The sequence below is a fragment of the Myotis lucifugus genome, unplaced genomic scaffold, assembly GCF_000147115.1.
Source record: "Myotis lucifugus unplaced genomic scaffold, Myoluc2.0 scaffold_737, whole genome shotgun sequence".
Taxonomy (NCBI): Eukaryota; Metazoa; Chordata; class Mammalia; order Chiroptera; family Vespertilionidae; genus Myotis; species Myotis lucifugus.
Genome location: NW_005871785.1, coordinates 354 through 25,374, shown reverse-complemented (window position 1 = coordinate 25,374; position 25,021 = coordinate 354). Strand labels below are relative to the sequence as shown.

The 25,021-nt window shown below is 54.5% G+C and overlaps 1 protein-coding gene and 1 pseudogene across 3 annotated transcripts; one reads left to right on the top strand and one right to left on the bottom strand.

Moving 5' to 3' along the window:
• Window positions 1–2,609: 2,609 nt before the first annotated feature.
• On the bottom strand, window positions 2,610–15,105 carry FZR1 (fizzy and cell division cycle 20 related 1). 3 transcript variants are annotated; one of them, XM_006105926.3, is made up of 14 exons: window positions 14,937–15,105; window positions 9,832–9,963; window positions 8,566–8,691; window positions 8,396–8,459; window positions 8,181–8,308; window positions 7,418–7,500; window positions 6,829–7,012; window positions 5,998–6,063; window positions 5,479–5,581; window positions 5,154–5,338; window positions 4,703–4,936; window positions 4,227–4,331; window positions 3,584–3,685; window positions 2,610–3,314 (listed from the first exon to the last, which is right to left on the bottom strand). In XM_006105926.3, exons 2-14 carry the CDS (start codon window positions 9,898–9,900, stop codon window positions 3,273–3,275), a joined length of 1,491 nt encoding a protein of 496 aa, XP_006105988.1. In that variant the 5' UTR covers window positions 9,901–9,963; window positions 14,937–15,105; the 3' UTR covers window positions 2,610–3,272. The 3 variants fall into 3 exon arrangements, with proteins under 3 accessions (XP_006105988.1, XP_006105989.1, XP_023602592.1); XM_006105927.3 differs by having other exon boundaries at window positions 3,593–3,685; window positions 14,937–15,102; XM_023746824.1 differs by lacking the exon at window positions 3,584–3,685.
• A 4,612-nt stretch (window positions 15,106–19,717) lies between these two features.
• Window positions 19,718–20,791, top strand: LOC106694980 (annotated as a pseudogene).
• Window positions 20,792–25,021: the final 4,230 nt, after the last annotated feature.

The window sequence follows — 25,021 nt, the reverse complement described above, 5'->3', positions numbered from 1 at the left end:
GGGGCCACACCTGGGTGGCTTGGGCCTCAGTGCTCCCCTCCTCCCCTGCCCACATCTCCACATGGGGGTCTCTGAGCCCAAGAGAGCTTCTGATGCTTAGGCCAGAACTGCCAGTCCCCAACCCCTCCCTTCTCACCCCACCCCCACCCAGTCCTCATGTTTCAAAATACATCAGAGCAAAAACCTGCGGACAAATGTTCATAGCAGCATGATTCACAACAACCAGGGAGTGGAAACAACCAAAATGCCCATCAACTAAACACAATGTGGTCCATCCATGCCCACGCTGAAGTATTACTCAGCCATGAAAAGAAGTGCTACTGCAATGGGGAGGGAACTTAAAAACAGGATGCTCAGTGAGAGAAGCCAGACACAAAAGCCATAGTGTGTGATTCCATTTATGTGAAATGTCCAGGACAGGCCCATCCAGAGACAGAGAGTGGGTTCATGGTTGCCGGGGGCTGAGGGTGACTGAGTGGAGGTGTGGTTTTTTGGGAGGGTGATGGAAATGTTCTGGAATTAGAGGTGCTGTTTGCACATTATAAATACACCAAATGCCACGGAATGTTCAGTTTAAGAAGGTAAACATTAAGTTATGCATATTTTACCACAATTAAAAAATAATAAAATCCACAATCTCCCCTCTTTTCACCACCTCCACCTGGTCCGGGCCAGTCACATCATCACAGGCCTGGCACAGCCTCCTCTGTGCCCCTGCACCAGTGGTCATGTCTCCACGTTCACCATGAGGCCCTGCGAGACCTGCCCAGGCCCCTCCCTGCCCTCACTTCCTCCCTCCCTCCCTCCACTTGCTCACTCTGCTGTACCACAAGGGCCTCCTCACGGCTCTCCAACACTCCAGGAACTCTCCTCTCGGGGCCTTTACACAGGCTGTAAAGTCCTCTGCCCAGAGGTCTCCTGCTCTTGTCCGAACCCTCCCTTGCTCAAACATCAGCTTTGTAGCAAGTCCTGGATTCAAAGCTGTCCTTTCCTAAAGTCTCCTTCTTCCATCACACAGCACACACCTCCCTCTCACACCCAACAGAAGCCCCGTGAGGGCAGGTCTTGGGATCTGGTCTGTTTTGTTGTCCCCAGTGCCTAGGTCGGGGATCTGCCCGGGAGGAAAAGGCCTGCAGGCTCTGCAGTCACAGGCAGCTGCAAGGTCCCGTCTCCGCCCTGGGCTCTTAGGGCCTCACCGCTGCACTGGCCTCTGCCTCACCCTTAACTCCCCTTCCCCTTTCCCCCAAAAGCCACATTCAATAATCAAAGGGTGCCTGACAGACCATGCCCCACCCACCCTTCAACTTTGCACAAGTGCAGACACTGGGTGGGCGATGCCCCCACTGCTGACTTCAGTCACGTCAGGTGGAGCTGGCAGCAGGGCCTGCTCTGAGCTCCTGTGCAGCCTGCAGCCCCCCAATAGGCCCTCCCTCCCCTGCCCCCATCTCACTGCATATGGAGACCACTACCACCCCCCCAGCTGCAAGGATGGTGTGAATGATGTCACCCTTATCCCTATTAGAACATGAAATCAGACACAGGCATCCCTCAAAGACAGCTCACCCAGGGCAGGCTGCTCATCACCTGTTTGTGACGTTCAGGCTGGTCTGGGGCCTGGGTATGTGCAGACTGCAGCTGTCAGCCACCCCAGCCAGATGGACAGCCAGCCCCAGCCATGCATGAGCCCATACCTGGTATAATGACAGTGATACTCCACTAGAGGAGACACAAGGCTCACTCTGCAGCCCCCAGACCCGTAGGCCGGGGAACACACATTCCTCTCTGTTGTCTCAATTCCCAGGTGCGGGTCCTACACACAGAGCCGGGTCCTGGGCTCTTCGGCAGCTACGCAGGGTGAGGATGTGGTAGGGAAGGATTGTTTTCTCTTAAAAAAACACTCAAAAATAAGATGACCAATCGAAATACACAAATCTATGTACACGGTCCTTGCTTGAGGCTATGGCACACAGATGCTGGGATGGGGCAGGGTCCCAAATCCAAGCAGGTTCAGCTGATCACCCCTCCGAAATGAAGGCTTTAAAAGCTGTGACTCCGTCACCCCCAGGCAGGTTGGGTGGGCCATGCCCTTCTCTAATTAGCCTTAAACATTTCTGGGACCCATCTACAAAACACAAAACAATCCCAAAGAAAAGTCACAAACACATATATACACATGCACACACATGGCCGACTGCGGGGGGAACACTAAATGAGGGGGACCTAGAAGCAGAGCCAGAGTGACCTCCGCCCCGCCCCAGGCCTGCTCTGCCTTCTGGCCTCACCTCTCTCCCTCCAATTTCTCCAGGTCTGGAAGAGAGGTGGTACCCAGCTTGGCCAGAGGACAACAGGGTGGGGGCAGGATAGAGGACACCTGGAGAGCTTCTGGGGGACCAGTGGTTGCCCCCTCCTCTCGCTCCTCCCTGGCTTCCCCATGGTCATAGGCATGGTTGGACAGGACACATGGGATAGCTTGATGTGGAAGGAACCTGGGAGGAGGGTGAGGCACCCTTAGGCCACCTAGATCTGTACACCCAGCAAGCCGCAGGAACCGTAGTCTCGCTGGTGACAGAGCTCAGCTGTGTCCCCGTCAGTGACAAGGACAGTGCAGGGTCAGGGCAAGCTCATGATGACAAGTGGACCCAACTTCCGTTTTCCTGGAACAAGTCCATCTCCAGATGACCTCCTCTGGTGCACAGCCTGCCTGGGCCTGCTCCTGATGCCTGGCCCCTAGCAAAGTCACTGGGATAGCTGCCAGCGGAGGGACAGCAGAGGTGGCCGCAAGAGACCTATCAGGAGTCCTGTGGATCCACGGGCTGACCTGAACCGTCCTGCTGCTGGGCCCTCCCCTGGCTGACTGGCTTGGCATCCAGCTGTTTCTGCCGTCGCAGACGTGGGCAGTGGCAGTACTGGTGAACCCATGCTTCTGGGAAGAGCATGCAGCTCAACAAAGTGATGATGGACACAAAGGGAAGCAGGTGGGGTCCAGGGAGGCGTCCATCCCCATCCGAGTGTAGACGGTCAAAGCTGGGGCCTTGGGGCCACCTGGTGTGAAGGGAGCCGGAACCCCGCGTGCCTGCTGGTGCCCAACCACATCCCCAGCCCAAACACCGCTGACAGGGTTCGCAATCAGGCTTTAATGAGAATCTTCAGAGTCTCTCTGGGCCCGGCTCCCCGCCCACCCCGGCTGCTTCCTCTGGGAACATGTGCAGGAGGGAGGGTCATGCACGTGATGACAGGTGGTGCTCCTCTGCCCTGATGGCTGGGCCCGTGGTTTACCGGATCCTGGTGAAGAGGTTGAGGACAGACACAGATTCCTGCAGGGCACACAGGAGAGAAAGCTGAGCCCGCAGCTGGACGGGAACAGAGGCTTCGGGCCAGAGGAGGAGCATGAGTAGGCAACATTGTTTCCTGGCACCCTGGCTGGGGGTGCAGAGCAATGCAGGAGCAGCTAGAGGGGATGCAGGCAGTCCCAGGGGAAAGTGACAGCAGAGTCTGAACAGGGCTGCTCAGGTGGCAGTGGGGGACGGCCCCCAGGATAGGCTGAGGGGATGCGCATGGGGGAGCACCTGGCGCTGATACCGACCCACTTTACCTTTGTCGAACGAGTTTTGCTAAAGACATTCCAGAACCTCAGGGTTTCGTCTCCAGCACCAGTGACGATGGCCTCTCCATCAGGGGACATGGCCTGCAGGAGGAGAGACCCTCATTGTTCTCGGGCCTTGCAGTTGGTCCCATGAATGGAGTCAATGATGGAGGACAGGTGCAGGGGGCTGGGCCCCCACCAAAGCCAAAAACACAGGATGCCCCAGCCCCTATCTACTCTGTGCACTTGAGCAAAGGATCTGACAGTTTAAGCACAGAATACTTCTTCTGGAAATTAAGAAAAACACTTGAGGAGGGATGGAGAGGGCCTGTCCTCAGGCCGGTGCAAATAGGTTATCTGATGAACTGTTCTCAGAGATTTTCTAAGTAGTTGGATGGGGGGTTAATTGTGTTTCATCATAAAGATAAACTAATGTGTGGAGATTCTCAGGAGGGCACAGCTGCCCTTCCTCACAGAGCTGGGGAGTTCAAGAAAGTAGATTCAAAGTGATGACACAATTAACGTTTGAAAGCAGAACATGGGAGCTGGCCTGGATGACCCACCCCCACCCCACAGGCCCAGGTGGGGGAGGTTGCCAGCTGGATCTGCACCCGGCCTTCCCAGGGGCCCAGTGCAGACTCACCAGGTACAGAACTCGGTAGGAGTGCCCGGTCAACTTGGCCACCTGGGTCAGGGACGGGTACTTCCAGACCAGGATCTGGTTCTGTGAGTAGCCATGTGTGCTAACCTGTGGGATGTAGAAGGCACTGTCAGAACCTGGGCTCCCCTCCCACGACCCCAGGGCTCAGATGCAAGCTGTCCACTCCCCCTGATGCACCCACTGAACAGCAAGGACACCTGGGACCTGCCCAGCCCCTTACCCCCAAACTCTGGTTGATGCCGAAGGTGACAGGGAGCTACACTGTACCCAGAGCTCAGCCAGCCTCTGCTGGTGGTCAGCAGCACGGGCACCCAGATTAGGGGCAGGTACTTCCAGACTGATCTGGGTGGCAGGGTCCTGGCTTCACCCTAGGACCCCAGGGAAGGCCTTGCTGGGGCCCAGGGCTCCTGCTCCAGAACCTTCCCGTGCACACACAGAGGCCCTGCCATGGCACTCACCAGCTCATTGGCGTGCTTGGACCAGGCCAGGTTGCACACCTGGGAGCCTGTGTCGATGCATTGCAGTGGCTGCCCTGTGAGCGTGTTCCAGAAGCGGATGCAGCGGTCGGCCGTGCCGCCGCCGGATGCCAACAGCCCATGCTGATGTGGGGACCAGGCTATGGCTTTCACGGCTGCCAGGTGCTCTGTGTACTGCTGCACGGGACTCAAGCTCGAGTGGTTCCAGACCAGCAGCTGGGAGGGTGGGGATGGGGGGCGGCAGCAGCTGTGAGGCCCTCCATTGGCTGTGGCCCCTAGGCAAGCCCTCAACGGGAGGATGAATGGCTTAGCTCAAACCCATCATGGTCCTCCCTCAGGGCATACCCTTGTCACCCCTGCTGTATGGATGAGGGCTGGCCGAGTGGATGGGATATTCCCGAGGCCCGGACAATGAGGGGCCCAGGGCATCTACCTTGTTGTCATTGCCTCCTGAGGCAAGGAGCTGGTGGTCCGTGGACCACTTGAGCCCACACACCTCCTGCCGGTGGCCCTGCAACCGCCGCTCCGACTGCAGGGGCGGGGTGCGGATGTCCCTTTGCAGGATCATGCGATCCCGGCTCCCAGATGAGAGCTGGTCGGCATTCCAGGCCAGCGCTCCTGGAGACCAGACAGAAGGCTGGGTGAGGCCGAGGCCTGGCCTCTCAGAAACAGGGTGCGCTGGGAATCATCACTTCCTCGTGCCTAGAATCACTCCCACCCACTGGGATGACACCCCACCAGGACCCTGGGCTCCTCACCAACTCGTGCCGTGTGGCCTTCCAGCATGGAGAGCTTCTTCCCCGCAGCTGCGTCCCAGATCTGCACAAAGCCCTTGTGCGTGCCGACGGCCACCAGGTTCCCCTAGGACAGGACCCGGCGAGAGCAGGCATCAGGCCCAGCCTCCCTGGGTCTCCCCTCCCCGCTCCTCGCATGTCCCTTCTGACCAAGTGACACCCACCTTGTCCTGGAACTTACTGGGGAGATGATTACACAACACATGGGTTTGTTAAATCAGCCAACGCACATGTAAGACCCATGCACTTCAATGTGTGAACCTGCCTGCCTGAGCCTGGCCTGCCCCTGGCTGGGGTGAAGGCTGGGGCTCTGAAGGGACTGCGCTCAACTCTATGTCTGTGGGGGGACCTGCCAGCAGCCCTGTCACTGTCACAGTCTCTGCCGGGCTGGGAACAGGCCCCCAAACACTGCCGAGGACCCTTGCCAGCAAGGCCCAGTCAGACCTCCCCTGCCCAGCCCAGGAATGAACCCTGTATACTAACCCGCTCAGACCAGCCCACGGAAGTCACCGAGTCCCCTTCCACAGAGAGGTCACAGAGCCGGGTCACCTGGGGGAAGGAGGGAGCGGTCGGTGTGAGCTGACGTGCTGCCCGCTGATCCTTCAAGGCCCCCTGTCCATTCGTTCATGCATCCATCTGTTTATTCATTCAGTCACACCTCAGCCTATGGGCACTGGTGTTAATGCTGGGACCTGAGATAATGATGCTGGGGTGCCCAGGAGACTGCAGGCTGCAAGGGGACACATGCAGCACAGGGATGAGTGACTGGAAAGTCTGGGGAGGGTGCTGGGGAGGTAACGAGGGCATCACACACCTGGGGTGCTTCCAACAGGTGGCAGCCCTCTCTAGGGGGCATCACCACTTGCATTAATCTCTGAAAACGTCCCACCCTGGCAGGCGTGTCTGAGCCCATGGTGGGCCTAGCAGCACCTCAGAGTTAGTGCTGAGGGTGGGGTGGGGCAATCCCCAGGCTCAGCCAGGCCTGAACACCCATCTCCCCTCCTCTGCAGACACAGGCAGAGGCAGAACTCAGGTAGAGAGCAAGGACTACTGGTCAATACAGGAGACAGCCCACAGCAGAAGGGCCTCCACTCACACCTGCTGACTATTCCCGAGTTCCAGTCTGTACGTGGAGGGTGGGCCTCAGATGTGAGAGGTTGGCCAGGTGCTGCCCCAGGCTATGGAGCACCCAGCCACACTTACCCTTCACATGGGCCAGCCCGACGCAATGACTAGAGGAAGCCACCCCACACCCCTGAGGCACACACACACACAAGCACCTGCACACACACTTATGGGCACTGGAGCACCCACCTGGCTGGTGCAGGCGCTCCACAGGTACACGCAGGTGCCCAGCCCCACACTGAGCACATTGAGAGATGACCAGTCCACCAGGTTCAGGTAGAAGTCGTCCTGCAACTCAGGTGCATCCAGAACCTTGAAGGGGATCTTGGAGATCTTGCGGGTGGGTTTCCGTGGGGATCGCAATAACTTCTGACTGTGGGGAGAGCCCGAGACGGTGATTTTCTGTCAATCAGCCATGTGGTTATCATTACTCTTTGGCTAATGTTACTACCCCTGGTTCACATTAGTTCTTGGCATATCTTCTCCCGCTCACCTTGCCCCTCTGCCTGCATGATCCCCAAACTGTGGGTGACCCCATGGACACAAGGCCCTTTGCCCTTGGGTGTTTGGCCACCCCAAGACTCAACAGCCACACCATCCTCTCTGCTTGGCACCTCCTCCAGAGAGCCCTCCCTGACTCCCCTCTCCCCCAGTCTGGACCCAAAACCTTCAGGCTGACAGTGTGCCCCAGTGAGGGGTCCTAAGACTAATGCAGCTCTCATGTACTGCCCGGCTGCTCACCCTGCCCTGTCCCCGCCCTCAAAGACCCCGAACTCACCTTTTGTTACTGACTGGCGACAAGGAGTAGGGAGACACATCATTTCCGTCATCAGGGCTCGAGCGCTTGGTACTGAGGGAATACTGGAGGGAGCGTGGACACATACCCACTGAGTGGACACTGTGGTCCCAGAGCTCAGGAACCTCAGACCCAAAGCTTGGGTGCCCTGAGCTCCTGGTGGTTGGGGGGAAGAGTGAGGGTGCTACTCGCCCTAACCAGGAAGACCTCTAACTAGGGGTGTCCTGGGTTCCGGAAACTCAGAAAAGCAAACCAGGACCCTGCTCAGTGTGACTGCCAGCATGCCCCTGCCCCCTCACAGCCATCAGCCCCTCAGCCATCCTGAGGGACTAGAAGTCAGGCTCTTTCCAACACTGCCAGGGGCCCCCATGACCCGGGATGACTTGGACATGCTCTTTGGGGCGGCTCTGCTGAGGCCACTGTCCCTTCACCTTGCACCTGAGCACCTGCCCCAGAGTTACCTCTGTCTCAGCAGATGCCCAGGAGGGCCACAGGGCAAGCCTCGGGGCTAAAAGGGCCTGGCCCTGCCTTCTCCCACCCTCTCTGGGGTTCAAGGCCCCCAGCAGGGCTGGTGTGTAGGGGGAGGAGGAGGAACCTAGGGAGGCTGAGACTGGTCTCCTGGAGGAGCCTCCACACAGCACAGGAGGCCAGGGCTGAGGGCTGAGCCTGGATCAGTCATGGAGGAGAGGGACCTCTATCCCCAGCAGGAAGCATCGGTCAGTGTGGGCATGGCTGGCAGGCTCACCGTGAACAGCCCCTTCTTCTCGGGCGTGGAAGGCTGCAGCCTGCGGTCCTCCGTCTGTGGGTCCTGCACCTTCTCAATGCCGGCCCCTAGCAGCTCATTCTTCAGCAGGGCTGAGTAGGCCAGGCCATCTGCAGGCACCAAACACAATGAGAGGCTGGGGTGGGACCAGGTGAGGGGGTGAAAGAAAGAGGGTGTCTGTGGCCCTGACTCCTGACCTTTGCCATTGTCTGAGGTGGCATCCTTGGCTTTCCGGTTCTGGCTGGGAGACTTCTCATTTTCCTGCGGGAGAGGGAAGGAGCAAGAGGAAGGAGGGGTGAGCCAGAATGGCGTGGCCCCGCCCCAGGCTTCTCGCCTGACCCTCCCATTGGGGGTCCTCTGTCCTCACATTGATCCTGTGGAAATTGACACTCCAGTTGGCGCCCGCTCTTGAGGGGATGAAGCGGTCCCCATGCTTGCTGGGGGAGGACACGGGGGAGTTGGTAGGTGTCAAGGTCCGCCGCATCTCTGAGACCTAAAAGGATGGCGGGGTGGGGTTGGGTGCCTCAGAGCCACAGCCTGACCCACCCACCCTGCCTGCTGCCTTTGGTCTCTAGCCACTGACCGAGGGGTTCAATCTTGGAAACCCAAGGGCAGAGGTAAAACATTTGGGTAAATAACTCATATGCTGGACCTGCTGGCAGCTTTGTGAAGCAAAAGGAGGCCAAGGAGCAATAGAGCCCAAGACATTAGCACACTACACGGTGGCTTTATATTCCTAAGCGACCACAGGACCAGAGAGTTGAAAGTTTATTCCCTGAGCACTGAGAACCTGTTGCCCCGCCACCTCGATGTCCTGCACATGGACGGACCTGCTCCCAGAGAACAATAACCCAACCACCCGAACCGAGATGTGAAGGTGGGCGCACAGCTTCCAGCCAACCCTCTGACCCCAACTTGATTATCTGGCGAACGCCCTTATCTATAAGCGATCTGCTGTGGGTTGAACTGTGTCCTCCAAAAGCATACGTTGAAGTCCTAGGCTCTAAAATGAATGCCTGGTATCCTTATTAGAGTCAGAGATACCCACACAGAAAAGAAGGGAACATAAAAACAAGGCAGAGACTGAAGTGATGGATCTAAAAGCCAAGGACTGCCGGCAAAACCAGAAGGATCTTCCCCAGACCCCTTAGCCCGGTCACCCCTGCCCCATCGGCTCCTGGGTCCCAGTACCCGGACCCCCTCCCACATCAGCCTGGCCAACCAGGCCAACTCTCCTGCACAGGCTGTGGGGCCAGGGCTGAACCCCAGCTTTGTGTTGCTGGGCCCTTCACTGACTGCCCTGCTGGGAAAATGGAAGGTGGCTCACATTCCCTCATCCCCCAGTCAGTCCTGACTACGGCCCAAGAGAAGAGCTGGTGCCCCCTGCAGGCCAGGAGGCACAGGCCTGTAAATAAGGGGCCTCCAGCAGGAGGAGGGGAGGTGCACTGCAGCTCTGGTGGCTGTGGTGGCGTCATGAGGGAGTTCTGGGGGAGGATGTGTTTTTCACCTGCACAGCACCTCCCTCTTTTGCTGAGGGCAGAAGCCCTGTGGCCAACCACACCCCTCACCCCATCTCCCCACCAGCTCCACCGGGCCAGGCCAGCACTGGCAGGGGAGACCCCCGGCTACTCACACACGGCATTGTATTCTCGTTCTGGATGACAATCTGCCGAAGGAGGCGCCGCTCATAGTCCTGGTCCATGGTGGGCAGGGCAGGTACGGCTGCCGGCCAAGTCAGGCCACCAAGTTCAGCCAGCCAGTCAGCCTGGGGCAGGAAGGGCAGGACAGCTCAGCACCAGTGGGCAGCAGCCCTCACCACCACCCGGTGACCACAGAACCCCTTTCAGGAATGCCCCACCATATGGCAGGTCCTCCCTCCCAGGAGCCCAGAGCTCAGGCGTGGCCACACCCCAGAGGCCTTGGAAGTCACAGGGAGATACAACCTGGACAAACAGGACTCCTCTCTGCTTCCTCTCGGGGACCTTCTGACAGGACCCTTCACTTTTGTCCTGGTTAGGGCAAGGCTGCCCTATCCCTGACCCCCAAGGGCTTACCCCAAGTCCCCCGCTCCTCCAACTCAGACCTCCATCTCATTGCCTTCTTACTTCAGACCCTCTGAGACCATGAGCCATGCAAGGAACCATTTCCCTGGCTCCTTGGCCCCTGGCCCCAAGAAGGAGGCATGGGGCTGGGCATGGGTTGGGGCTGTACCAGGGAGGGTCAATACACTCCCCAGGAGTCTGCCAGAGCTGACTGGGCCCCAGGCCCTATGCAGGCACTTGAGCCCAGGGCCAGGCAGACCAGGTTGTGACCCAGGGAAATTGGCCTCCAGCTTCTACCCAGCTCCCACTGAACTCCACCCAATGTGGGGCGGCCTCTCTGAGGAAGCGGAGTGAGAGATCACCAGCAAAAGGAGGCTGGAGGACAATATTCCACAGAGGGGAGAGCAGATCTGAGGAAGAAAGGGCTTTGGGCGTTCCAGGATGGGGCAGAAGTGAGTGGCAGCCTCAGAAAGAAGGGCTGTTCTTTATGGCAGGAATGGCAAACTGGGGCCCAGGGACAAACCAGACCCACAGCCGTACTCTGGCTGCTTCCAGAAGAAAACGTTTGCCAGTCCTGCCTCCCTTCAAGGCACTGCAGAGCATGGAGGGTAATGCAGGTTTCCAGGACAGAGCCTGGCACAGAAGGGGGTCAGCAGACGGTAGCTTCTTGCTGTGGGCCTGCCCTGTGCCCCAGAACCCCGGCAGTCACTGTCCCTCTACTCCTCTGGCTGGAGTCCTAAGGCCCACACTATGAGATATTTAGGCAGGTCTGCCTCCGTTCTATTCTCAAATCCCCAAATGACCTCTCTGATGAATTCCTGGCCCATCACAGAGACCAGGCGTACTGTGTGGCTGAAGCACCAGCTCTAGCCCGCCAGGTACTTGTCCCTCACATGTCGTTACCGCACACACGGGAATGCCTTGATGTGGCCCAGTCCCGAAGCCAGTTGCTTGGTCAAAACGCAGGACACAGCCATTGGTTCCCACAGTGTGTTCCCGCCACCTTCCACATTAGCGAGCTTGCATGTTTTATCTCATGCTCCCCCCACACAGCAGCATGAACTAGGTGCTCACACCCTCATGCAGATGAGGATGTGAAGACTGAGTGAAGGGCAGCAATACCCCCAGTGTGCCCATGGCCCTCCCTCCACCCCCTGGGGCTCCCGTGAGCCTGTGCTAGCTTGGAGCCCAAGCCCCACTGTCCCCACCTCAGTAGACCAGCTTTGTTGAGAAAAGTAGGACCGCAGCACCTCAGCACCCCTCAATCTTGGGTAAACCTCTGGGAGCCACCATCCCTTCTTGGCTACATCCTTCCTGCTCCCCCCACCCCCCTTGCTGTAACAGAGGTCCCCAGACACATTTTGGTCCATTGTAGCCACAGGACAGTCTCCTGAAGGGACTGATGGTGGCTTCAGGCCTTCCTTACCTCTCTGGGGCCTGGGGCCACCTCCTCCACCTCCTCCGACTTCCTGCCAGCCTAGCCTGGCCCTGCCTAGCTCACAGTCCACCCACTGGCTGCCCCAGAATGTACCTGCGCCTCCCTTCCTCCTCCAGATTCTCCCCAAAGCCCAGGCCTTGCCCCGCAACACCCCTCCCCACTCACATGTGCCCTCCCCACATGTGACCACTCCTGTGGCAGCACAGCTGTACTTGGGACACAGAGATGCCTGTGCCTGCCTGAGAGTCTGTCCCAGGTGGAGACTCCTGTTCAAAAGGACAGTTTCCCAAGGGGAGGCCCAAATCATCTCGACCACTGCACCAGGCTGCATGCAAACCGAACTGAGCTCTAGGTCCACCTTGACCGCGCATCCTGTGAGTGGGGTTTACAAAAGGAGTAGCCATGGCTCCATTCTAGTAGTTCCAACAGTCAGTGGGCACTTTCCCAGATGTGGACCAGTTGGCTATACCCAGCTGTACCCACCACTTTGCAGACAAGGAAAAAAAAAAGCTCAGAGAGGCTGGCTAACTTCCCCCACTGGCCCTGCCTGGGCCTCATTTGCCACCCACCAGCGAGCTCTCAGGAGATAAGGTGGATGGTCCCTGTGCTTAGCAGTTGCCTCTCCCCATGGCTTCCAAACATACTGTTGCTGAAAGTGAACTATTCCAGACAAAGTCAGTAGCTCACTCTGCCCAGGAAAAAACCCTAGGGGCCTCATATCGGGACGGGTCACGCTATGGGTGGAGTCATCTAAACCTCTTGGCCCAGATGAATTCACTTCCCCTGGAGACCACCTCCATTCACAGATCAATGGCACCACGTTGAGGCCGGCAGGGCTAGTCTGTGTCAGGATAGCAGGCCCCAACAATAGCTTGGATGCACTCTGCACATCAGAAATTAAGCAGAGCCCAGAATGCTGCAGTCATCTCAGGGACAGAGTGAAAGACAGGTTTCCCAGGACAAGTTAAGAGGCGAAGTGCCATACAGCTGGTGGTGTGCTGAATTTGAGTCCAGAAGGAATATCCAGAGTGGCACACCCTCCTGTCATCAGCAGATCAGTTGCCCCTGTCTGCCCGCTTACACTCTGGTATGGCCACTTACAGAAGCCCGCACAGTGGGCAGCATCTCACCATTTAGATGTGGCTCCTGAGGGCCAGAGAGGTTCCAGACTGCCCACATGTGTAGGGCCCTAGTCCCTAGACCCGTGGACATGTTACCTCATGTGGCAAAAGCAATTTTGCAGATAAAATTAAGTCAAGGCCCCTGAGATAGGGGATGATCCTAGACTCCCCAGAGGGCACAGTGTCAACATAGAGTCCTTATAAGAGAGAGGCATCAGGGTCAGAGTGAATGATGAAAGAGGCTGTGCTGCTGGCTGTGAAGGTGGAGGAAGGGGCCGAGAGCCCAGGATATGGTGCCTCTAGGAGCTGGAAAAGGCCAGAAATGATTTTCTGTTGGAGCCTCGAGAAGGACCAGCCCTGCCCACACCTGAGTTTAGTGTTGGACTTCTGCTATCCAAACTATGAGATAATTTTGTGGGTTTTCGGGTCTTTTTTTGTTTTTTAATTTTCATTTTTGCTAATCCTCCCTCGAGGATATTTTTCCATTGCTTTTTAGAGAGAATGGAAGGGAAGGGGAGAGACACAAAGAGAAAAACTTTGATGTGAGACAGACACATCCAGTGGCTGCCTCCTGCACTAGTCTCAACCAGGGATGGGGATTGAACCTGCAACCAAAGTACATGCCCTTGACAGGAATCAAACCTGGGACCCTTCAGTCCATGGGCCAACACTATTCACTGAGACAAACCAGCTAGGGCCATTTCTGTTGTTTTAAGCCACCAAGTTTGTGGTGACTTGTTATAGCAGCTGCAGGACACACACTAGGGCAGGGCAGAGAAGGCAGTGACTTGAATTTGAGTCCAGAAGGAATGTCCAGAGTGGCACACCCTCCTGTCATCAGCAGATCATTCCTTCTGGACTCAAATTGCTGCGGCCTTCCTTCATGGATCCTTCTGGGGGGTGGCTGCTGAGAAGGTTCCTAAGGTGCTTGTGCTCAACACAGGCCTTTTCTCTGCCCAGTCCCATGTGGCCCACTGTGGATAGCCAACCAATCCTCCTGTCTCCATCATCCCCTCTCTCCATAACCCCACTCCCCAACCCCCTGAGTTCCAAGATCCCTTAGTCTGCCGGAGAGGCAGTGGGTCTTCATTCTACCAAGAGGGACATTTGCTGACTGTCTGCCCAGAGGCCTGAGGCAGGTACCAGGGTTAAGCAGGCAAGGAGACAGACAAGGTCCCACCCTCCTGAGCTTCTCTTACTAGTATATCAGAAGCAGCAAACCAGAAACATGGAACTGGGTGAAGAACAATTTAGGGTGGTGGTACCTGGTACCAGGAAGCACATTTTAAAAGTGGCTCCAACATTCAGCTGTCAAAGTAAAGGCAAGTTGGAGGGAGTGGAGGGGGCACTGGATCCCAGCACCCAGCCTGGGATGTCTCTCCAAGACCAGGTACCCACAGAGGGACCCATGGGATGCCAGCACGGTGGAAGGGCTCCAGAACTAACTCGTCCCAGGCTCTGACCTGGTAAATGCAGGTTAACATCCCCTGGGGTGAGCCTTCCTGCTGGCCAGCAGGGATGTCGCTCTTGTTTCTAAATTGACCTGCTACCTTCAGAAGCACCCCCCCCCCACACACACACACACATCAGGTTTTCTCAATGAGGAGGTGGAGGTAGACAGACAAATGGGTACATGTGGGGAAGCATGGTACTTGGTTGGAAAGTCTGTAAGGATTCTCTGAAAGGTCAGAGGTCTCTGGGGGACCTTGCCAAAGGTGGCACACACACTGCCTTGACTTTTCCAAACAAGTCTGAGCCCCCAGGTGTTTACTTATACACTACAGACACATGTGTCTCCTCAAGGATGCTTACCCTGCTGATAGCATCTAATAGTTAATTTGAGTTCAAGCTGTTGTTACAATAAAAGCCTAAGGAGGCAGGCGATCAAGGCTGTTTTTGGCTCCTTATGCCAACCAGTCCCTTAGCCTCTCCTCCACAGAAACATGTGTCAGAGTAATCACTCATCCGTCATTCAGGGTCTGTCGGTCAGTCCCGGCAGGCACAGACCAAGATCTCAAGAGAGTGATAATTAGCAGGTCCAATCAGGCACAAATGCACACCCAAACCACGTGACCTGGGAAATACAAACACACAACCAGGCCTGCCCACCAGCCCAGAGACCCTGCTCCAGCCTGACCTTGGAACTAAGGCCTGGAGCTTGGTCAGTGTGCAGATTGGCTCATTCCAGAAAGCTGAAGGCCACCTCAGCCCAAGGACTGGGACCTCAGGGGACACCGAACTTCAGCTTGGGGACCCTCCTTCAAGACTGCTGCTTGCTGCACCACAGAAGAGCAAAGACTCCCAAGCTGTAAGAGAAAAGTCTGGTCAATTCATCACCAGAGAAATGAAAAGTGTCTGCAAGGCAAACACACCATGTTTTAAAAAGAGACAACTAGCGCCCTGACCAGTTTGGCTCAGTGGATAGAGCGTCGGCCTGCGGACTGAGGGGTCCCGGGTTCGATTCCGGTCAGGGGCATGTACCTTGGTTGCGGGCACATCCCCAGTGGGAGGTGTGCAGGAGGCAGCTGATCTATGTTTCTCTCTCATCCATGTTTCAAACTCTCTATCCCTCTCCTTTCTTCTCTGTAAAAAATCAATAAAATATATTAAAAAAAAAAAAAAAAAAGAAAAGAGACAACTAGGGCCCTGACCAGTGTGGCTCAGTGGGTTGGGTGTCATCCCATGCACCAAAAGGTTTGCTGGTTCAAATCCTGTCCAGGGCACATGCCGGGGTTGCGGGCTCAACTCCCAGGATGGACTGCAGGAGGCAGCTGATGATGTTTCACTCTCACATTGATGTTTTTTCACTCGTCCTCCCTTTTACTCCTCTCTCTCTAAAAATCAATTAAAAAAAGACAACTAGAAAAAAATCTACTACCCTGAAGATAGACCAAAATGGCACAGGACATGAATAACTGTTCCTGGAAAAAGTACTCGTCCTCACTCACAGTTGGAGAAGGCGGTTCCCACTTCCTCGCCCTGAGTGATTCTGAGATTAGGTGACACGCCCTTGCCACGGATACATAGGGATTGCTCGCCTGCACTGCTGGCAACAGCTGAAACTAGTACGACTTTTAAGAAAGGCAGCTTGGCAACTGCTTGCAAAATCTAAAAAAGCACATCCTTTTTGATGCAGTGTTTCTACTTCTAAGAATTTGCCCTTAGCAACTCTGGGCGTGTGTGTGCAAAACCTCGTGTACAAAGCTGTTCTGTACAGACAGCTTAGGAGAGCAGAGACCATGAGTGACCCAAGCGCTACCTTAAGGGCAGGACTTCTTCCCCACCAGGAGGCACTGAAGTAACAAGGGCAGGCCTGAAGGTCTTGGGGACCCGCTGCCTGTGAGAACAGCATTGTGGGGATGAGCAATTTCTGGAAGGCTGGAGAACAAACTTGTAGCAGAGGTTGCTCTTGGGGAATGGAACTAGAGCAGTGGTTCTCAACCTTCTGGCCCTTTAAATACAGTTCCTCATGTTGTGACCCAACCATAAAATTATTTTCGTTGCTACTTCGTAACTGTGATGTGGCTACTGTTATGAACCGTAATGTAAATATCTGATATGCAGGATGGTCTTAGGTGACCCCTGTGAAAGGGTCGTTCGACCGCCAAAGGGGTCGTGACCCACAGGTTGAGAACTGCTGAACTAGAGGATGGGGGTCAGGAGAAAGAGGAAGCCTTGCTTCCCCTGGCTCATAATTTGGTACTTCTTGAAATCAGTGAAAGGGAACATGTTAGCTATTCCAAGAAATAAGCCAGCAGGGGAGAGGTTGAACTACGTAAGTCCAGGGCCCGACTGGAAGAGTCTCAGTGGTAGGAGCAGCACTGGCTGTGCACCAGAACATTGTGCTGCCTTTGCCGTATGAATGTTAGAGAAAGTAATGAGTTCTCTGTTAACAAGTGGTCACTTAGCACAGACAATCTGTAAGGCCTTGTGATTGGGGAAGGGGGGCGTGGTAAGGATGGGGCCAGTGGCAGTGTGAGAACTCTGGCCCTGGAGAGGTACCTGCCCTGCTGCCCTGAAGGGTGCCAACTGTAGGCTGGTGTCCCTAGTCTGGTGAGGTGGCCAAAGCCCTGGCTGCTTGGCTTCCTACTATTACTGTTCCCTCTGCAGGGTACTGTCATTAGGGGTCTCACTCACCCACCACACCAGCCCTAAAGAGGAGGGTCTCCTTTTCCCTGGGTCCCCCAGAATGAAGAATCAGGAGGCCTACCTTCTGCCGCTGCCTCAGACAAGCCTCAACCTGCTCCTATGGAAAAGGGGCACAACCCCAGTCACCTAAAAGGGCAGAAATGAGGTCCCCACACGGCTAGGGCTACATGTCAGGGATTCTTGACAACCCGGGGGGCTGTCTTCCCGGGCAATCCGAATGTGCATGCTTTCCAGTCAACAGGTAGCAATGGAGCAGGGCCCTTGTTTTCAACCACCTGCCCAGTGGCCTGCTGCACCCTCCTGAGGGGGTTGTCCCTGCCACTCCTGGCTACCCGAACCTCACCGTTCCTATAGGATACACATGGTTCCCACTCACCAGATACTTAGGGAAAACAGGTTGCTCTAACCTGTTTAAACCAGCAGTTCTCACTGGAGTGACTGCCCCCAGGGGACACTGTGGTCACATGACAGGGATGCTCCTCAACCCCCTCACAGTGCCCAGGATGGTCCCCACAGGGAATGACCCAGCCCATGTCATAAGTGCCCAGACACCTGGTATAGGGCCAGACCACAGAGTGCTACCTGCTGAGTAAGACAGTGGTGCTTGTGTGGGCTAACCCTGGAGTTAGCAGGGCTAAAGGGGACTGAAGTCAATCCTGTGCCAACACCTGCGAGTCCTTCTTCCAGCTGAAGTCAGTGAGAGGCGGAGTCCCATGTGAGGAACAATAAGGGAGGCGAGCTTTAACTCTACCAAGTCACCCCCTGGCCTCCCCACCTCACACATGAGAAAATAAGGTGGAGAGCCTGTCTGGGCACGACCAATCATACAGCATGCAGCACGTCATGCTCATCTTAGAGCAGTGATGGCGAACCTTTTGAGCTCGGTGTGTCAGCATTTTGAAAAACCCTAACTTAACTCTGGTGCCGTGTCACATATAGAATTTTTTTGATATTTGCAACCATAGTAAAACAAAGACTAATATTTTTGATATTTATTTTATATATTTAAATGCCATTTAACAAAGAAAAATCAACCAAAAAATGAGTTCGCGTGTCACCTCTGACATGTGTGTCATAGGTTCGCCATCACTGCCTTAGAGGCTTCCTCAAGAAGGGACATGCCGTGTTGTAGGTACACAGGGCCTCCTGTATGGCCTGGATACAGGTTGGCACACATCCTATGAGTTCACAGCAGGCCCAAGGCCCCCAGGATCAGAGCACTCTGCTTCCTGAAGCCAAGTTTCAAGGCCTTCAAGATCTTGCATATCTCGAAAAATTGGTCCTCACTGTTTTTTATATTTTGTAAGGCTCTTTAAAGAGCCAAAAGAAGACATTCCTATGACACATCTTGCATGACTCAGTATTTTTTAAATATATTTTTATTTATTTCAGAGAGAAGGAAGGAGAGGGAGAGAGAAAAAGAAACATCAACGATGAGAGAGAATCGTTGACTGGCTACCTCCTGCTCGTTCCCCACCAGGGATCGAACCCGCAACCGGGGCATGTGCCCTGATCGGGAATTGAACCATAATCCCCTGGTTCATGGGTTGACACTCAACCACTGAGCCACACCAGCCGGGCCATGACTCAGTGTTTTGAGGCTGTGGTCTGGGTGTGCTACCTATGAGGTGGGTTACACCATCGCACTGCTGACCCTGGGATCCAGCCATTCTCTGTGGGGGGTCACCTGGGCACCATGGTGGATTGAATGCATCCCTGTCCCCACCCCTCAATGCCAGAAACAACTGTGACAACCACAAATGCCCCAGCCATCGACAGTGTCCACTGAGGGCAGAACCACCCCCAGGTGAGGGTGGGGCGATCGTCCCTTGGAGAAGTTGCACCAGCCAATAGTGAGAGGGGTCAAGTGGCACCTGCTATGCACGAGGGATATGGAGAAGGAGAGTGAGGAACGCCTCTAGCAGGAGCCTGTGATCACCCGCCTGGACATGTCCTATGCAGGCAGCAGGGTCCCGGATGAACGGATACTGCTCCTGGCCCCGTGAGGCAAACTCCACCTGCACCCCTCCATGAGCCAACACAGCTCGAAGCACTCGACATGCTTTATTTAATTTTGTCCCCAGGGATGACCCATCTCTCCATTTCACAAACTAAGGAACTCAGGCCCTGGCAGTTGGTGGGTGGTGGAGCTGGGACTGGAACTCCACCTGCCATGACCGCTCAGGTCACAATGTTCCCATGGGTGAGGGTCCCAGGCTCAGTATGGAGCGAGCCAGCAGTCTAAAGCTGAAAGGACTGCCCTGGATTACATCACATGTGAATCTCTACCAAGCACTTCCTGCAAGAATCATCCAATTAGGGGTCATGATGACAAATGAGTGGGGGCTCCCTGGGAACTGTCATCTTGGGGCACAGACTTTCACAGGCCCTAAATCTCCAGAGAAAAGTGCATACAAGGCGAGGAACCAGGAGGTTGGGAGGTGACTCAAAGCACCCCCAGATTCTGTGGGCCTTGAACCAGCCCCTTCCTCTTAGAAAGGTGGGGGATCTTGCTAGGAACCCAGGGGCTGTCGTCTTATTCCCAGCAATTCTCTAAGGGGTTGTTGGAGAAGTCCCATATGAGAAAGATCCAATCAGAAACAAGGAGTTGTCCAATTTTCTGCTCACGTTGGATCTGGGAGGCTAGGAGAGGAATCTCTGACCTGTTCTATTGCCGCAGGTCAGGAAAGCCCGTGTCCAGCCTAAGGCTCCCTCCCTTCCACTACAGCAAATCAAAATACTATACAGAGTCCGAGTGGAGTGAGCGAACTGAGTGGTTGTGTAGTTGCGTCTCGGGGAGATCGGTAGCGCCTGCAGCATGGCTGACCAACCAACTGAAGAAGCTTTTTCACTATTTGACAAGGATGGTGATGGAACTACTATAACAACAAAGGAACTGGGAGCTGTAATGAGGTCTCTTGGGCAGAATCCCACAGAAGCGGAGTTACAAGACATGATAAATGAAGTGGATGCTGATGGTAATGGCACAATCGACTTCCCAGAATTTCTGACAATGATGGCAAGAAAAATGAAAGACACAGACAGGGAAGAAGAAATCCGAGAAGCATTCCGAGTGTTTGATAAGGATGGCAATGGCTATATTAGTGCAGCAGAGCTTCGCCATGTGATGACAAACCTTGGAGAGAAGTTAACAGATGAAGAGGTTGATGAAATGATCAGGGAAGCAGATATTGATGGTGATGGTCAAGTGAACTATGAAGAGTTTGTACAAATGATGACAGTAAAGTGGAGATATTGTACAGAATGTGTTAAATTACTTGTACAAAATTGTTTATTTGCCTTTCCTTTGTTTGTAACTTATCTGTAAAAGGTTCCCCCTACTGTCAAAAATAATGCATGTATAGTAATTAGGACTTCATTCCTCCATGTTTTCTTCCCTTATCCTACTGTTATTGTCCTGAAACCTTATTTTAGAAAATTGATCAAGTAACATGTTGCATGTGGCTTACTCTGGATATATCTAAGCCCTTCTGCACATCGAAACTTAGATGGAGTTGGTCAAATGAGGGAACACCTGGTTATGCCTTTTTAAGTAGTTTTCTTTAGGAACTGTCAGCATGTTGTTGAAGTGTGGAGCTCTAACTCTGCGTGGACTATGGACAGTCAACAATATGTACTTAAAAGTTGCACTATTGCAAAACGGGTGTATTATCCAGGTACTCGTACACTATTTTTTAGTTCTGCTGGTCCTGTAACAGAAACATTTTCTTTTATTGTTACTTGCTTTTTAAACGTTTAGTCACTTAAAGAAAATCTGCTTATGGCACAATTTGCCTCAAATCCACTCCAAGTTGTAGATTTGTTTTCCAATTAAAAAATTTTTTACCACCCCTTCCCCCCATACTATCCAGCTGTCAGCCAGTTATGCCGTGTGCAGTGGAGCAGGGAGGCTTTGCAGAGGGAAGACCTGGCTCTGAGTCCTGGTTCTGTCTCTTCATCTATGAAGTGGGGATAAGGGATAACACTGCCTATGTTGCTTTGAAACTGGGCTCAACTTCTGTGAAGCAGCTAGCAGAGTGCCTGACCCAAAGGAGATGCTAGGAAGTGGTAGCTATTCCCATGGGCCTGGTGACAGGCCCACTCTAGGTCCCAGCCATGCCTGCTTCCTGCTCCTCCATCACGCAGTACTCCTGGGCTGTGCGGCATGGGAGGTGCCTTGGTGGCCACGGCTGCTGCCTCAATGACCTCTTGGTCACAGCTGCAGGCTGAGTGGCCAGGTAGCAGCCCCATCTCCTCCCACACAGTCAACAAAGGTGAAAAGGACCACCGTTCTTAAGAGTCCGTCCTCAGTTAAGGACATGGGAGGAACAGGGCTGCCTGGCAGGAGGGCTGGCTGTGGTTTTACAGATGTGGACTCTGGACTAGAACCCAGCATCTGGCCTCACGACAGAAGCAGCAGAAACTGGGATGTTTGAGGGGAGCGGTCCCTCATGTTAATGGTCCCTCACTGCTAACGAAAGCAAAAGCATGCGGTAGGGAGACAACACACCTTTCCTGGACGGCTGATGTGAATCCCAAAGCAAGTTATTCTGGGGACCTGTGGTGGGGGCCCCTGAGGAGCATATTCCAGCATGCATGCAGTCACTCATTTATTCACCTAGCATGTGCAGGTGGTCCTAGAAGCTGATCAAGGAGCCAGAAAGTAGAGGCCTGAAGTCACTGTCCCCCAGGGCTCAGAGAACAGAGACTGATAATTCTGTCAACACTTCCTCTCTGGACCCATGGTGACACCGCTGGAAGCAGGGGCCATGCCCACCCCAGGTGAGAACTGCTGCTCTAAGCTCCGAAAATGATGCCCAAAGGGAGAAGATGAGCCCCTATCCCCCATCTAGCCTGGTGTAAGGTTCAGATCGAAAGGCCATTTGGGTCTGCTGCAGCCCGAAGGATGCAAACCCCACACAAAGGAAGAACATCAACTTGAGTACCACACCCAAATGATTAATGATCATTTATGTGATTCTAACTGTGACTGATATCAAAGGGCCAATTCTCAAGACTGGATGGGGCCTTAGAGGGGATCAGATTAAGCCCCATGAGGTTCCCAAAGCCCTTCCACAACTCTGCACACCTACAGGGACAGGGAGCTCACCCCCTAACTAGTAGCCTGAACATCAGTAAGTGCTTCCTCAGTCTGTCTTACTGCTGTTCCCAACCATGGGTCCAAGGTGGGGGTGGCAGAAGGAAAAAGCTATTATGTTTAGGGCAGGGTATTTCCTCTACCCCCTACACCCCTAGCACTGCTGACACCAGGGACAGGTCATTCTCTGGGGAGCCATCCTGGGCACTGCGGGGAGTGGAGCAGCATCGTTGGCTCCCACCCACTCAATGCCAGAAGCATCCCCTGTTATGATAACCACAGAGGTCTCCAGACATTGCTCCCAGTGGAGATCCCCTGGTTTAGGGGAATCCTTAGGGAAATAGTTGCTTCCAAAGACCAGTGAGCTCCATAGACCAACACTAACCTTTCCCAGCTGCTCAGCCCTTCAGAAAGTGCAGAGACAAATACCCTCCATACAGCCATCTACTCCTTCCCCTGCTCCCACCATCCTTCTCCCCTCCACCCAGCTGGCCTCTCCTTGTTGTGCAAACACAGCCTAGTCCTTTCTGCAGTGGCTACATGCCCCACAGGGACCAGACCGCCCTGAGAGTCACAAAGCAATAGTTCCCGGATCCGATCTGGTCTGGGAAGAGCACGTACAAAAAGGCATGGGATCCAGAAAGAATGGCCTGCAGTGAACAGACTGGGGAGGCTGGATGCATGGAGTGCACTGGTAGCAGAAAAAGGGAAAGGTGGCAAGGCCAAGAGGGTAGTCTCCTGAGACTGTGTGGTAGCAGGGAGCTGGGAAAGGGATCAGAAGTGGAGAGTGGAATGATCAGATATGGGCTTACAGACCAGCAGAGTATAGTGTGGAGGCAGGGACAGCAGTGGCGAGCAGGGGAACCAGGGAGCAGATGCCTGCCTGTTCAGGTGAGAAAGTAGGCATCCTGAAAAGATGTGGGGTATGGAGAGGAGAGGCCTCGTGTTGAAGCTGGCGTTGTAAGGGGAAGGGGAGCGGGGGGTGGTGGAGGGTAGTTTGAGGAAACGAGTGACCTCTTCTGGACACACTCAACCCAAGATGCATAGGAGAGATGGACAGAGACACTCAGGAGAGAACTGGCCGCTGGCTACGTGGGCCTGGAGTTCAGGAGTCAGCTTTGGGCACCAGCAGCAAACGAGGACAGGAAGCTAAGGGTGAAAGCAGGCAGGTCATCAAGGAGCATGTGTAGAAGAGCAAAGAGGCATCTGAGTACAGATTAACCAGGGCCACCACACAAGAACCTGTTCCTGACTGTTCATAGCAACTCTATTTATAATAGGCAAAAGGTGGAAACAGCTCGTGTCCACCAACTGTGATGGACACACAAAATGGGATACATCCATACTGGAGTATTATTTAGCCACGAAAAGGGACGAGCACTGACATATCACAACCCTGAAAGCATGATGTTCAGTAAGAAGCCAGACACTAAAGGCCACATAGTGTGTGAGTCCATTTATGTGCAATGTCCAGAACAGGCAAATCCAGAGACAGAAAGTAGATTTGTGGCTGTCAGAGGCTGGGGGGTGGGGATGGGGAGTGACTGCTGACGGGGAAGGGACTTCTTTTTGAGGGGATGAAAATGTTCTGGAACTAGATAGTGGTGATGGATACACACACCTGTGAGCATACTGAAAACCACGAATTGTACACTTTAAATGGGTGGATTGTATGGCATTAGAATTATATCTGAGTAAAGCTGTTATCAACAAAAATTAATGAGTAAGATAATAAGAAGGAGAGCCAGTGAAGGAGACAGAGGGACAGACAGAATGCACAGGAAGCCAGGAGAGTGGATTCTACATTCCACTTACTTGGGGAGGGGCACGTTTATCATGTTTACTGGTTGAATGGTTAAGTAAAGCAATGCTCAGTGTGCCCTGTCATTCCATTCACACGTGAGGAAACTGAGGCAGGGAAAGCAGGCACTAGCCAAAAACACAAGGATGTATGGCAGTCATCCAGGGGCACAAACGTCCTGGCAAGAGTGCACATCAGGGGGAGCTTTGGTCACGTACTGAGTCTCAGTGCTCAACAGATGTCTGTGCATCGGAGGGAGGAGCTTCAGGACTTGCCTGGCTCCTAGCTGCATGCACAAGCGGGGCCCCGCAGTGGCCAAACTCTCAGGGAGGCTGAGTGGGCAGAGTGGAGATACTGGGGCCTGTGATGGGACAGAAACCAGGCCACCAGGAGCTCTCGGGGCAGAAAGGGGGCCACCAAACACTCCTTTCTGCTGGCTCCCTGTATCAACCCCCAGAACGGGCCTGGCCCTCAGCATCCACTCAAGCAGCGTGTTCCAGCTCCAGCCCCGCCAGGGCACAATGCAGGCTCTGGAAATAGAGTCCCTGCCCTCCCAGGGCTCACGGTCTGAACTTTAGTCCAGGATCTCCGCCCTCCGCGCCGCTGACACTGAGGTGCGGTCATTCACTGTGAGGGGCTGTCTTGGGTACTCTGGGTTTGAACAGCATCCCTGGCCCCCACCCACTCATTGCCAGGAGCATCTCCAGTGTGACAACCACAGATATCCCCAGGGAGAGCCTCTGCTCTCCAAGAGAAAAACTACAGGGGAACTGCAGTTCGGCTGGTTCCTAAAAGACCAACTCCCTTGATCTCTACACAAACCAGCAGTCCCTGAGTGAACTTCAGGTCCTCATCCCGCTCAGTGACACTGAGCAAAAGGTCCCCACAATCAACCCCACTCTAGACCTCCCCAAACTCAGGAGTCCCAAGTGTACAAAACCTGCCTGCCCAGAGGTCCCAATCAAGAGCCCTGGTGGGCGATTTCTGCTGAAACAGAGGAGCCAGTGTGAAATCAATGCCAAGCCACTTCTGAAGCCTCATTAGGTTTTCCTGTTTGCTTCCAGGTACTCCTCCCCCAGCCCCAATCAGCCACCACCACCAGCACAGACACCTGAGACACTGCCCCCACCTGGGCAAACCACCTGGCCTTTTTGACCCAAGAGCTGTCCAAGGC